The 13626-nt window shown below is 40.8% G+C and overlaps 1 protein-coding gene across 1 annotated transcript in view; it reads left to right on the top strand.

Moving 5' to 3' along the window:
* IL20RB (interleukin 20 receptor subunit beta) overlaps positions 1-13626 on the top strand; it is a 317689-nt gene that overhangs the window by 263152 nt on the left and 40911 nt on the right. Inside the window, exon 4 of the mRNA XM_033957874.1 lies at positions 8811-8935. Within this exon, the coding sequence (XP_033813765.1) occupies positions 8811-8935 (125 nt within the window). The remainder of the gene's footprint in view (positions 1-8810; positions 8936-13626) is intronic.

Here is a 13626-nt window from a genome sequence, read left to right as displayed (position 1 = left end):
GATCAGTCTAGATTTGCAGTCCTTTTATAAATCATCTTGTCATGTGATTCAATGGAGTGGAGGAGGGGAAGCCATTCAATGCAGGTAGGTAATGCAAGGGGGTTATTCAATTTTAACAACTGTGAGCCTCACTTGTTAGGGTTCAATTATACTGTGGCATATGAGCCATCAATTCTATTTATGTATAACTTATGTAGTTGTCTTTCTTAAAACAAATAGAGACTAGAAAACAACATATGTTTCATTTTTTACTTATCATTTACTTATCTAGCGTGCCCCTTTTGACGGGACCCATTTTGCCTGTAAGGGCTTTTTCAAGGGTTCTTTAAGAAGCTCTGCATGATACAAAAAAAAAATCAATTATAACATACATCTTGGTTTTATTATTATTTTTCACCCTAAAGACTGCGTTTTAGCTAAAACAATTCTTATACAAATATATCCTTACTATCATACAGAATTCTGTGCAAGCAATTATGTCTCCTCTTTAATTTATCATAAATCTATTTATACTCTTAATTGATGAATTCTTACATACATTATCAGTTAATTAACATTATTCCATATATACATTAATATTACTGCTTAGAATGGATACATTAAACTGGAAATATTGATGATGTACAAAAAAATTAATAAATAATGTACAAAAAATTTAATGGTATATAAATATATTCATATCTACCCAATGATTGAAATGACTACTCTTATTTATTTTTTTTAAATCTTTATTCATTTTCAAACTTACAATAAGTCAATATGTTAAAACAGATTAACAATAAATATATCACTTAAAAATCATCAATAATATAAATGATATGCTCTTATCTCCCACCCTTCCCACCCTTTCCTATTATATAATCAAATACCTTGTACAATATGTAATAATAAAATTACCCTCCCTCCCCCCTCATAATTGAACCTGTAAATTTAAGGGAAAAAAGTCATCTAATCAGTACAACATTTTGTTAATTGCTCCCACACATCTTTGAAATTTCCTATAACATCCTCGCTATATTGCAATAAATCTTTCCATTTTATAAATATGACACAAGGAATTCCACCAGAAATTATAATTTAATCTACTCCAGTTTTGCCAATTATAGGTAATTTGTTGAATGGCAACCCTAGTCACTATAAGTAATAATTTGTTATTATTTGAAGAAATCTGACTTTTTGCTCTCATTACCATACCAAACAGCACAGTATCATGTGATAATGCCATTGGGTTGTCTAATAAACAATTAATTTGGTCCAAAATTGATTTCTAAAAATTCATAATAAATGGACAATAGAATAATAAATGATCCAAAGTCACCGCACCTTAAGAAGGATATGGCGATACTCGAGAAGGTCCAGAGAAGAGCAACAAAGATGATAAAGGGCATGGAAAACCTTTCATATACTGAAAGGCTAGAGAAGCTGGGGCTCTTTACCCTGGAAAAGCAGAGACTTAGAGGGGACATGATAGAGACTTATAAAATCATGAAAGGCATAGAGAAAGTAGAGAGGGACAGATTCTTCAGACTAGCGGGGACATCAAAAACAAGAGGGCATTCAGAAAAACTGAAAGGAAACAAATTCAAGATGAATGCTAGGAAGTTCTTCTTCACTCAGAGGGTGGTGGACACCTGGAATTCGCTTCCAGGAGAGGTGATAGGACAGGTTTCAAAAAGGGATTGGATGACTTCCTGAAGGAGAAAGGGATTACAGGGTATAAATAGAGGGTTACTGTACAGGGTACTTCAGGATTAGGGTATAAACAATTTAGGTGGTGGAGAACTTACAGGTCATGGACCTGGGGGGGCCGCCGTGGGAGCAGACTGTTGGGCACGATGGACCCCTGGTCTGACCCGGCAGAGGCAATGCTTATGTTCTTAAGATGACAGTGCCAACATCTATTAGACTTAGAGGTTTGGCCCCTTTAAGAGCATCCATGTTTGAATTGCCGACCAAACAGGCTGAAAGGCAGCCAGAGCTGCACAAAGCCCTTCCCCCATGAAGGGCTGGGTGTGGCACCACATCTCTGCAGCATTTAGAGAGCTGGTTGTCACAGAGAAGCAGGCAGCCCAGAGAAGCTCCCATGTTGGAGGAGCCTCCACCATCCTAGCTACCGGAGGATGTTGAGATGCAGAACCCAGAGGCAGAGGAAGATTACCTGAGGCCATGGAATGGAATGCCCTGCCTGAACTTCCTCTTTCTGAAGCAATGGAAGTAAGCTAAAGTGGCTGTTTGGTTTTGCAAAAGTTTCTTTTTTATTAGTTTTACTGCTCTACTGCTGGGGGAACTACTGGCCTCCAGGAATGTTTTTATTGCTGAAAGTGTCTCTATTTGGGGTGGTGAATTGACTGTGATTGCTGAAAAGAAAACTTGCTAGTAAATTGTGGTGTGTTTTTTTAAAAGTTTTTTTTTGGTTACAAGATGGCCGCTGCAAACAGGGGCTTTGCTACAGATAAGCAGAGCCAAGCCTGTGATTAACTGGACAGTTAGTTGTTTCCTTTTTGGAGCTGGAAAAGACCTGAAGGTTGGGGGCAGGATTTGCCCGTCATCTATGTGGAGAGTTTTGTGGGTTATTTTTGCACTTTGCATTGGCGAGGTGCTAATTTGGTGAATCCACCAACCTTATGCTTCTTAGCACAGTGGAAGGAGTGAAGATCCTCAGTATTGAGATGATATGTGTTTTTTTGTTGTGCTAAAAGGACTGCATAGTACTGAACTTGTGTTCTCTACTGTTGTTGCCATTGACAAAGTAACAGGACATACCTGGGAAATGAACTGGACACTCAGGTGTTGACCAGACCAGGCTGGTGAGTGCAGCATTGTTTTCTTACAATTGTTGTTGATACCTTCAAATTCTTTTTTCTTTGCATTCGGTGCCAAGACTGAATGACAAATAAATAAGATTTTATTCTTTTGAATACTTACCTGTGTTGTGCCATCCTGACCATTACAAACGGGGTAACATAGTAACATAGTAGATGACAGCAGATAAAGACCCGAATGGTCCATCCAGTCTGCCCAACCTGATTTAATTTAAATTTTTTTATTTTTTCTTCTTAGCTATTTCTGGGCAAGAATCCAAAGCTTTACCCGGTATTGTGCTTGGGTTCCAACTGCCGAAATCTCCGTCAAAACCTACTCCAGCACATCTATACCCTCCCAGCCAATGAAGCCCTCCCCAGCCCATCCTCCACAACAGGGATTTCCTCCCTCTTGGGGGAAGCACACCGGGGCTATATTGTGGTTGTGTGTTGATCCCTGACATACCCTAAGGGACGGCCACGCTACAATGTCCAATGTTTTAGTACTTGCTGAGTTTAATTTCTTGGGGCTCCTAGTTCTATTTCTATTTGTGATTCCTTATTCTGTATTTGGTGAAGGTCTGTCTGTGTTTTTCTGTATGAAGAAGTCATTGAAAGTTGTTTTATGTGCAGTGGCAATGACTGGTGAAGAGATCAAGGAGAGAGAACCCTCCTTAGGTTCTGCCCTGGGCCCCAGCATGTCTAAAACAGGCCCTGGCTGATCAGAAATTGTAGGTGTTTTGAATAATGACTCATATGTTAAGACAGTTTTATTTCATTTTAGTTGTCACTAAAAGGTTGGAGGGGCATAATCAAAAACCATGTCTAAGTCCTCTTTTGGCCTAAGGCCCTAGGCGTACAAAATAGGTAGCAGGGAAATGTCCATTCTCAAAAAAAGTCTAAAAAGTGTTGTTGTTTTTTTTTTTTAAAGAATGACCTACCTGTACATTTAGCAGTTTAATTGCCCAGACCGCCACTACTTGTATGCTTGCAACACATTCCTAACCAAAAAATTGCCCAAGTCCCAAACGCCCAAAACAAGAACTTTTAGTTGAAGGAGGGGCCAGTCCTTCACCTAAAATCACGATTCTCTAACCAGGGTCTGTCATAAGCAACACCGGTTAGAGAATTGTGGAACCATCCCCCCTCCCCCTCCCCCTCAACGATCGCGGTAGGAGAGATGCCCAATCTCTCCTGCCGCTACCCGCTGTGACCCCACTCAACACATCGTGACAGGAGAGATGCCCAATCTCTCCTACCGCCACCCCACCCCCAAACCCCCACATGACCGTGCTCTTCACTGGCAGGAGGGATGCCCAATCCCTCCTACCAGACAACCCCTGAACTCTCCGTGTGATCGTGCTCTTCACTGGGTTGGGGAGGGGGGTGAGCAGGACGATGCAGCAGGGGTTTGGGGAGTTGTCCGGCAGGAGGGATTGGGCATCCTTCCTGCCAGTGGAGTGCGATCATGTGGGAGGTTTGGGAGGTGGGGTGGAGACAGGAGAGATTGGGCATCTCTCCTGCTGCGATTGTTATGGGTGCAGGGGGACGGGTTGCCTGGGCCACTCTGCTGATTGCAGCAGCTGCGATCAGCTCAGCGGCCCGATTCAGAACTTATACCTGTTTTGACTTTGAGTCAAAACATATAAGTTCTGTCTGACAACCTGTGAAACCTTTTTGATTATGGCTGCCAGATGACTAAGTCTAGCACAGCCCACCTCCCGCCCTATCCACTCCCCAAAAAACGCCCCTTTTCACTCTGGGCTTACAGATGCAATGAGAAGGTCTAAGCTGGTTTTAGATACTTCTAAAACCAGTTTTGATTATCGGTACTGAAGAGCCTGCTAGTACGGCCTTCACTGATAGATCACTCAACTCTCTTACGCCTTCCAAGCCGCCAAACTAAACCCTTGGCTAGCCCAAATGGTCCTCCAGGCCTACAACTACCTCGACTTTAGAAAATCACTCAAAACTCACCTATTCTGAGACCAAGACCCTTAATGCCTCTTTTCTACCCTCCTCCTCCCCCCGTCCTGATCTACTCCCCTCCCCCTTCTCCCTCCTCTCCCCCCACTTCGCTCCTTGCTGTTCGCAACTCTATGATCAATTCAATATGCAACCACTTGTAACTACTCTCGCCTTGCTGTTTGCAACTCTATGATCAATTTGATATGTAACCACTTGTAATCTCTGTTTAATGTGAACCGCCTAGAACTCTTCGGGGTATGGCAGTATACAAAAATAAAGTTATTATTATTATTATTATTATTATTTATGCTGATTCAAGTAATATGAGTTTAATAATCAAATAGCAATAGCTTACAGGAACAAATCACACAGCATACAGAGTAATAGAGCATACACTACGCTGGCCAGACTGATGGAAACTTCCGATGAGTTCTGAACCCTTGGTTCAAGGAGCTTTCTTTTATATGATTCTGACAGCTCTGGCCCAGGTTGGTGCATGTTACATTTCACACTTTCATTGGTTAATCATATTTCTTATCTCATTTATTAATCTATGGATTGGTTAGCATAATTGAGTGATACTGTGTGTCACGCCTTTTTTCATCTAATTCTACCTTGTTTCCCCGTATATGTCCTATTAATATATCAAGAACCTCCCTCGAGCACCTGGGCATAATGGCTTTTCAGTTCTGTGGTTAGCTCTCTTGTATTCTCATATCCCTTGTTTCCTGCACAGCATTCGTCCTGCTTCTTGTGAAACTTCCATAAGCTTATCCTGCCACTATAGGGCTAAGATCTCTTTTTCACTAGAATTGTTTTCCTCTCCAGGTGTGCCTTCTGTTTGACCTTGCTTTCAAGAAAGCAGAAGTGTCTTTCAGAGCTGACAGTTTCTAGTCAGAGTGTCCATTTTGCTCTTTCAGCAACCATTTTAAGTTTTAGCTGTATTGGCCTGTTTTCTGCTATATTGGGGGAATTCTCAGGGGTCTTCACCTGAGCTTACAGGACTTTATGTCCCATCACTAACCACACGGTATGATCTCTTTGTTAGGAAACCCTGTATCCAGTTTCTTACTCTTCCCGTAAGTCCTATTGCATCTAGGCAGTGTAGCATTATTTCGTGATCACCAAGATCAAAAGCACTGCTGAAGTCTTGTTGTAAAATCAGTGCACTTGTTCCTTTGCTGAATAGACCTTATAGGTGATTAAGGATTGAGGCTAAGACTGTCTCAGTGCTAAAACCTTTTCTGAATCCTGATTGGTGTTCATTGAGTATGCTAAATTTGTCTAGATAGTTTACTAGCTCCAAGTTGACCAATCCTTTAAGTAGCTTGGTAAATAAGGGGATGCTTGCTATGGGTCTGTAGTTGGTTTTCAGGGCTAATGAGTTTTTCTGATCCTTAGGGATGGCTGTGATCAGTATATGTCCCATTTCCTCGTGAAATGTTCCTTTAATGAGAGTGGTTGTTACCCAGTTAAATAGATCCTTTTTAAAATCTAGTGTGGCTGTTTTCAAGGTCTTGGAAGGACATACGTCCAGTAGGCAGTTTGATTTTGTATATTTATTGAACAGGGTTAGAAATTGGTGCTAGTCTGGAGGTTCAAAATGGTTCCAAAGCATGTCTACTCTGGGTTCTTATTCGTGGGGTTCGAGTTGGAATTCGAAGTTGGGTGAGGGTGGAGGTATGGTCGTTCTTATGTCTAAGATTTTGTTGTTGAAGAAAGTGGCAAGGGTTTCTGCCGAGAGTATACATTCGTTTTCCCGTAGCAGGATTTGAGTAGTGTCTGTTAGTCTGTTTACCAACTTGAACAGTTATTTGCTATTTGTTTTGGGTGTCCCTATTTTTTGTGCGTAGTGTTTTGTTCATTTTTCTCTAATTAGATTTTTGTAGTTTTTCATTTTTTGTTTCTAGTGTATTTTGTCTTCCTCTTTGTTTTTTGCCAGATTCTTTCTAGTATTCTCAGTTCCTATTTTAGAGTTAGTAATTCAGAGTCGAACCATTCATTTAGTTCCCTTTCTTTCTTTTTGTATGTTTGGAATGGTGCTATTTGATCTAACACTTCTTTGCTAAACTTTGCCCATCTAGTTGGGAAGTCCTATATTTCCTCAGTTTTGGGTTGTAGTTCGTAATGGGCCCAGAATTTTCTTTCCTTGATCTTGTTTTTATGGGGTTTGAATGAATTTCGAGCTCTATTAACCACGGTTATTTGTAATGGGCCTAGCTTTGAATAACCATAAAGGAATTGGTGTGGGCCAGTTTGTTTGCTCGTCTTAGTTGGTCTGTGCCAGGAGAAATGAATAGGAATTGGATTGGGGTTTTTCTCATCGTTACACCAGCTTCTATAACATTTTAATTAAAGTATTCCCAGTGTCAGTAGATATTTGTTGAAGGTTGGCATTTTTGCCTACTGTTTAATCTGCTTGGAAGAAGAGGAGTAGAAAATCGGGTGATAGACAGGGGAAGGTGCAATACGATAATATCAGCTATATCAGGAGATATACAATTGCAATACTGTAGTATCAGCTATTAACAGGTTATTATACTTATCATGATGTTTTGGAGTTAATCGTGTTCGTCGCTTCACTGGTCGTTGCTTCATAAAGGCGTGCACTAAGGCGCACTCGCCTTTGCCGTGTGCCTTTGCTGGCGTGCCGAATGGCTGAGCACCGTTGGCGCTGCTCTCTTTTTAAAGAATCCCTCGTTGGTTTCAGGGGAGGGGCGGGTTGGCACATGCGCCCCTGCAGGTTTCGGGCTCCTGCCTGCCCGCTGGTCCTGGTGCGGGAAACAAGCAGATCCCGCCGGCGCTGCTCTCTTTTTAAAGAATCCCCTGCTGGTTTCAGGGAAGGGGCGGGTCAGCACACGCGCCCCTGCAGGTTTCGGGCTCCTGACTCCTTCTTCTCCTGCCTGCCTGCTGGTCTTGGTGTGGGAAACAGGCAGATCCCGCCGGCGCCGCTCTCTTTTTAAAGAATTCCCCGCTGGTTTTGGGGGAGGGGCGGGTCAGCACACACGCCCCTGCAGGTTTCGGGCTCCTGCCTCTTTCTTCTCATGCCTGCCCACTGGTCCTGATGTGGGAAACAGGCAGATCCCGCCAGCGCCACTCTCTTTTTAAAGAATCCCCTGCTGGTTTTGGGGGAGGGGCGGGTCAGCACACGCACCCCTGCAGGTTTCGGGCTCCTGCCTCCTTCTTCTCCTGCCTGCCCGCTGGTCCTGGTGCGGGAAACAGTTTAATAATTATGAGTTTAATAATCAAATAGCAATAGCTTACAGGAACAAACCACACAGCAAATAGAGCATACACCAGGCTGGCCAGACTGATGGAGAACTTCTGATGAGTTCTGAATCCTTGGTTCAAGGAGCTTTCTTTTATATGATTCTGACAGCTCTGGCCCACGTTGGTGCATGTTATATTTCACACTTTCATTGGTTAATCATATTCCTTATCTCATTTATTAATCTATGGATTGGTTAGCATAATTGAGTGATACTGTGTGTCACGCCTTTTTTCATCTAATTCTACCTTATTTCCCCGTAAATGTCCTATTAATATATCAAGAATCTCCCTCGAGCACCTGGGCGTAACGGCTTTTCGGCTCTGTGGTTAGCTCTCTTGCATTCTCATATCCCTTGTTTCCTGCACAGCATTCGTCCTTCTTCTTAAGAAACTTCCATAAGTTTATCCCACCACTATAGGGCTAAGATCTCTTTTTCACTAGAATTGTTTTTCTCTCCAGGTGTGCCTTCTGTTTGACCTTGCTTTCAAGAAAGCAGAAGTGTCTTTCAAAGCTGACAGTTTCTAGTCAGTGTCCATTTTGCTCTTTCAGCAACCATTTTAAGTTCTAGCTGTATTGGCCTGTTTTCTGCTATATTGGGGGAATTCTCAGGGGTCTTCACTTAAGCTTACAAGACTTCTCCCCTCCTCAGTACGTAGGCGACCTGTCTTTTTGATCATCCAAGTACCGACTTAAGTCTTTTTTGGACTTTATTATTATTATTATGAGCTCCTTAGTGCCCCACACTCACTTTCAATCCTTCTGTTTTTCAGCTTTTCTTACCCCTCCTGAACTAAGTGTGCAAACAGATGGTATGCATATTATTGTCAAACTAGAAGACCTTGGTCCTTACTTTGCCTATGATTTGCTTTACTGGAAGAAAGATGAAGACACTTTGGTAAGCATATGTGGATTCATTCATATTGAAACAATATGTAATCTGGGAGCAGTGAGTAAGAGAATATTGTGAGTCTCCTCCATTTTTATATATTTTTGTAACTTTTTATTTTGTCTTTTAGAATATTAATATGAATATAACTTGCGAGGCATAGAGTTCTGCAATGCCCACTCCAAAAATACAAACTGTATATCAGTACACTTGATATTCAAGAACCCCATCCCTTATTCCTCCCCTACCTAAAACCCTACTCCCTCTGCATTTTAACTTCCACTTCAAGACTTAAAACTGCAAGAATATTCACTTAACGAGTCTAAGTAAACTTAAATAAATCTTAGATAATCCTTAAGACCCTCTGCCTTACTGATGACACATTTATACTTCTCTTAACGAAGTCTAAATTTATACTGTAAACTGCATAGATTCCTAGTAGAGAACTGCAGGATATAAGACACTGTATAGTAAAAGAAATGGCAAGAAACACAGTGAAGGCGACATTAGAGTTCAATCTGTTTATTGTGTATGTTAAGACTCAACACATGTGTTGCAGCCCTATGGCCTGCCTCAGGAGTCTGATATTCATTCAACAGAAATTGAAAAATATCACCTATAATTGTTGCCTTTTCTATAGTATCCTTGATAATAAAAGCCTTAGAAGAAAAAAAGCATTCACTCGCTTCAAAATCTTGTGCCTCCTCAACTTGACTATTCAGTTTTAGGAAAGGGAGCCCATTCAGATAATTCTTGATCTCTCCTTCCTTTGTCTGTTGCTCTGAGGTCCCCCATATATGCAGTTTCAATTATCCATGGTTTATCACTGCTCAAGTGCTGAGCACTCCTGCCCTGCTCTCCAACCAACCGTACCCTCCCCAGCATACTTCCAAAAAACTTCACCAGCAGCGAGCAGCATCTACTGTTTGCTGCTCATACTGGACTCAATTCTCCTCTAACATCTCTTCCTGGTCCCATGAACTAGAAGTGACATCAGTAGGGGGAGCTCAAATCATTTTGAAGATCGCTGCTGGCTTCTAGCATTTTCGCTGGTCATAGTATTAAAGAGTCAGTGGTGGGAACAGTAGCCTGATTGCATCTAAACCCCCCTTGCTATTTTTATATTTTCTTTTAGATTTTATAGTGAATTATAATTTAAATGCTGGCCCCAAAACATAAGAGTTCAGATGCTGGTAGTGCTTCCAAACCTGAGAAGCCATGATATCCTTTCTATTGTGAGGTTTTGTGTGCATGTATTTTAGCGGCGGATTATCAAAACAGCTTACCATGGTCTTTTCCAAGTTTCTTAACAGTCTCCGATACAGCCATGCAAATGTAGTACAATGAGGTCATTAATATTAAAATGAGCACTCCTAGCAGGTAGGTAGCAGTGTTGGGGGATTGTGTGACCCAGCGGAAGATAGTGGGCATCTGCCGATTTTCAATTTGGGGTTTGTTTGTTTTTTTATTTGTGTGTATGGGGGGAGAAGGGGGTCTGAGCTGCCAAATCTTACTTTCCTGTCAGTGCCTGAGCCAATCAGCACTGAGACACTGATCAGAAAGTAAGGCTACAACAGCTCAGACCTGTTGGCAAATTTTGGCTGCAAATGTGGTACAACAAGGTTAGGGAATCACTCAATGATGATAGAGAATTGCTCCGAGTGCTCATTTTAATATTAGTGACCTCATTACATAAGAACATAAGTACTACCATCTCAGGATCAGACCTTCGGTCCATCAAGTCCGGCGATCCGCAAATGCGGAGGCCCAGCCAGGTGTACACCTGGCGTAATTTTAGTCAATACTCACAAAAAATATTCCAGCATATATCCACTACTGTAGAGGAGTGAAGCACGAGATGGATATGTATTTATAAATGGAGAAAAGACCTCAGTTTCTTCCAGGGAAAGGAAAATTCACCTGGAGGACCTCTATGTCTGCCGTATTCAACTTCAAGCAGCATAGGAAAAAACATCCCTGGTCAAAAACTCCATTATAAAATAATATCTGAAAAACTGTTAATATACAGTCCAGAAAATCACAAATCACTTATCTCTTCAATTCACTGTCCTCCAGGTGGGAATTGAATCCAAACAGTTCAATCGATTTCACCACATTAACTTTCTTCTAAACGTGGGAAAAGATATATTTGAGACTCCCGACAGGCCCTGTTTCGCTATTAGAACGCTGCATCAGGGGAGGTCTCTAAAACGATACAATATCACCATATAAGTATTCTTCAAGACATTTCAATGCACTAAAAAGAGTAACACACAGCTACTTACATTGAAATATTGAGCTACCGCTTCACAGATTCTCTTGGAAGAAATGGCGGCCCGGCGTTCCAGGTAGGGTTTAAAACGGAAGGTCATGCTGGTCATTGAACCAATCATCATAGAGGGGCGTAACTTCGTAGAAAATTTTTTTTTTAAAAAAGGCACGCCATTCTATTTTGGTGTTTAAACCTGTAGCTATGTATGATTTTAATTTAAACACCCATTTTTGTTCACATTGTTGTAAAAATGTTCGAAAGTCACCACCTTTTTTCGAGGGAGATAGCTTTTCAATAATCCAGCATTGCATTTCTGTAAAGGAATGATTGTGGTCTAAACAATGCTGTACCATTGGTGCCTCTGATTTTCTACAGCTTAAGCAAGATCTATGCTCGATTATACGGGTCTTGAACACACGGGAAGTTTGTCCTATATAAATTTTCTTACAAGGGCATTGAATTGCATAGATAACTCCCCTAGAGTCACATGTCGTAGAAGTTTTAAGTTTATACACTTTCTGGTCTACTGGGTTAATAAAGTGATCACAGTCTAACGTGATTTGACATATCGAGCAGTGCCCACAGTGGACATGTCCAACCCTCTCATCACCATTCGTTGCTATAGAGGGATCCAAGGTCCCTCTGCTCGTTGGACAGATGGTTTCTTGTAAGTTTCTATTACGAGAGTAAGCTGTCAATACTTTAATATCTCTAAAACAAGGATGAACAGCTAAGCAGTTCCAATACTTCTTAACAACATTCCCAAATTTTCTTGCTTGTTGGGAGTGACGTAGAACACAGACTAATTGATCTTGTTCTGGTTCAGATTCTGTATATTGCAATAAGTATTCTCTATGGTTGTTCAACGCTCTATTATATGATGATTTAATGCATTGCTCAGGATAACCACGATCCGCTAATTTTTTGCCTAAAATGTGCGCTTGTTCTTTAAATTCATGTTTAGTTGAACATAATCTACGATAGCGCAAAAACTGCGAATTAGGCAGACTTTCTTTGAGGTGCTGAGGATGGGAGCTAGAGAATTCTAGGAATGTATTCCTATCAGTTTCTTTCCGGTGTACTGAAGTATGAAAAGAGCCCTCTTTAATCTCAACACGTACATCCAAGAAAGAGATACATCGCAAATCAAAGGATAACGTGAATTTAATTGTAGGTAAGCATGTATTCAAAAGATCTATAAACTTTTGTAGTTCTACGAGAGATTCTTCCCAGATGATAAAGATGTCGTCTATATATCGACACCAAAGGGATACTTTAGAAAAAATGTCGAATTATATACAAATCTCTCCTCAAAATCCGACATAAAAAGGTTAGCCAGAGAGGGAGCACATATTGCACCCATTGCCGTCCCATGCAGTTGTTGATAAAAAATATCTTGGAACATAAAATAATTTTTCTTGAGTGAAATGGTTAATAACTGGATCAAAAATTCAGTTGGTACTTGATGGGGACGTACTCGATGGTTCAAACAATCTTCTATGATCTGCAGCACTCGATCTTGAGGGATATTCGTATATAAGGATTGAATATCCAATGTTACTAAAATAGTATTCATCGTAGGGTGATATTGGGCTAACATATTCAGAAAATGAGTAGTGTCTTGGGTAAATGACTTGGTTAAAGGAACTAATGGCTTCAAGAAGTAATCTACATACTGGTTCACTCGTTCTAATAGAGAGCCACATGCTGATACTATTGGACGCCCTGGTGGAGACGACATACTTTTATGTATCTTCGGTAGTATATAAAAAAAGGGGATATTAGGGTATATTGGAGTCAAAAATTTAGATTCATTCTGAGTTACAAAACCCATTTTCAAACCCTGTACTACTAAGTCAGATATTTCTTTCCTTAAGCTATCTGTCGGATCTTCTTGTAATCGAGTGTAAACCAGTTGGTCTGAAAGCTGATACTGAATTTCAGATAGATATTTATCACGATCCAAAATCACTACCGCCCCACCCTTATCTGCACGTCTTACAATAATCTCTTTATTTGATTGTAGCGAAAAGATAGCTTCCCGCTCTCCTCTTGTAGTATTCCATGTATACACAAATTTTTCTAACTCGATACGCTCAATTTCTTTTAGCACTAAATCTTTATAGAGTTGTATAGCTGGATCAGGAAAACCCGTAGGAACCCAAGTAGATTTTTGCCTCACAATAGATCTATCAGTATATCCATTCAGATCTTGAGCAAAATGTAATCGGAGTTGTAACTTCCGAAAAAATTTTTCTAAGTCTACTCTTAACTGAAAAGGATCTGATTTCGACTCAGGGACAAAGGTTAAACCTTTTGATAAAATATTAAGCTCATCTGAAGAGAGTGTATATTTGGATAGATTTACCACCACTGGCTGTTCTATTGTTGGGATCTTGTGTTGGGTCGAGTCCCACTTTGATAGCGG

The sequence above is a fragment of the Geotrypetes seraphini genome, chromosome 9 (assembly GCF_902459505.1).
Source record: "Geotrypetes seraphini chromosome 9, aGeoSer1.1, whole genome shotgun sequence".
NCBI classification, from domain to species: domain Eukaryota; kingdom Metazoa; phylum Chordata; class Amphibia; order Gymnophiona; family Dermophiidae; genus Geotrypetes; species Geotrypetes seraphini.
Note: the sequence above shows the minus strand (reverse complement) of the source record. Positions and strands in the feature narration are given on the sequence as shown.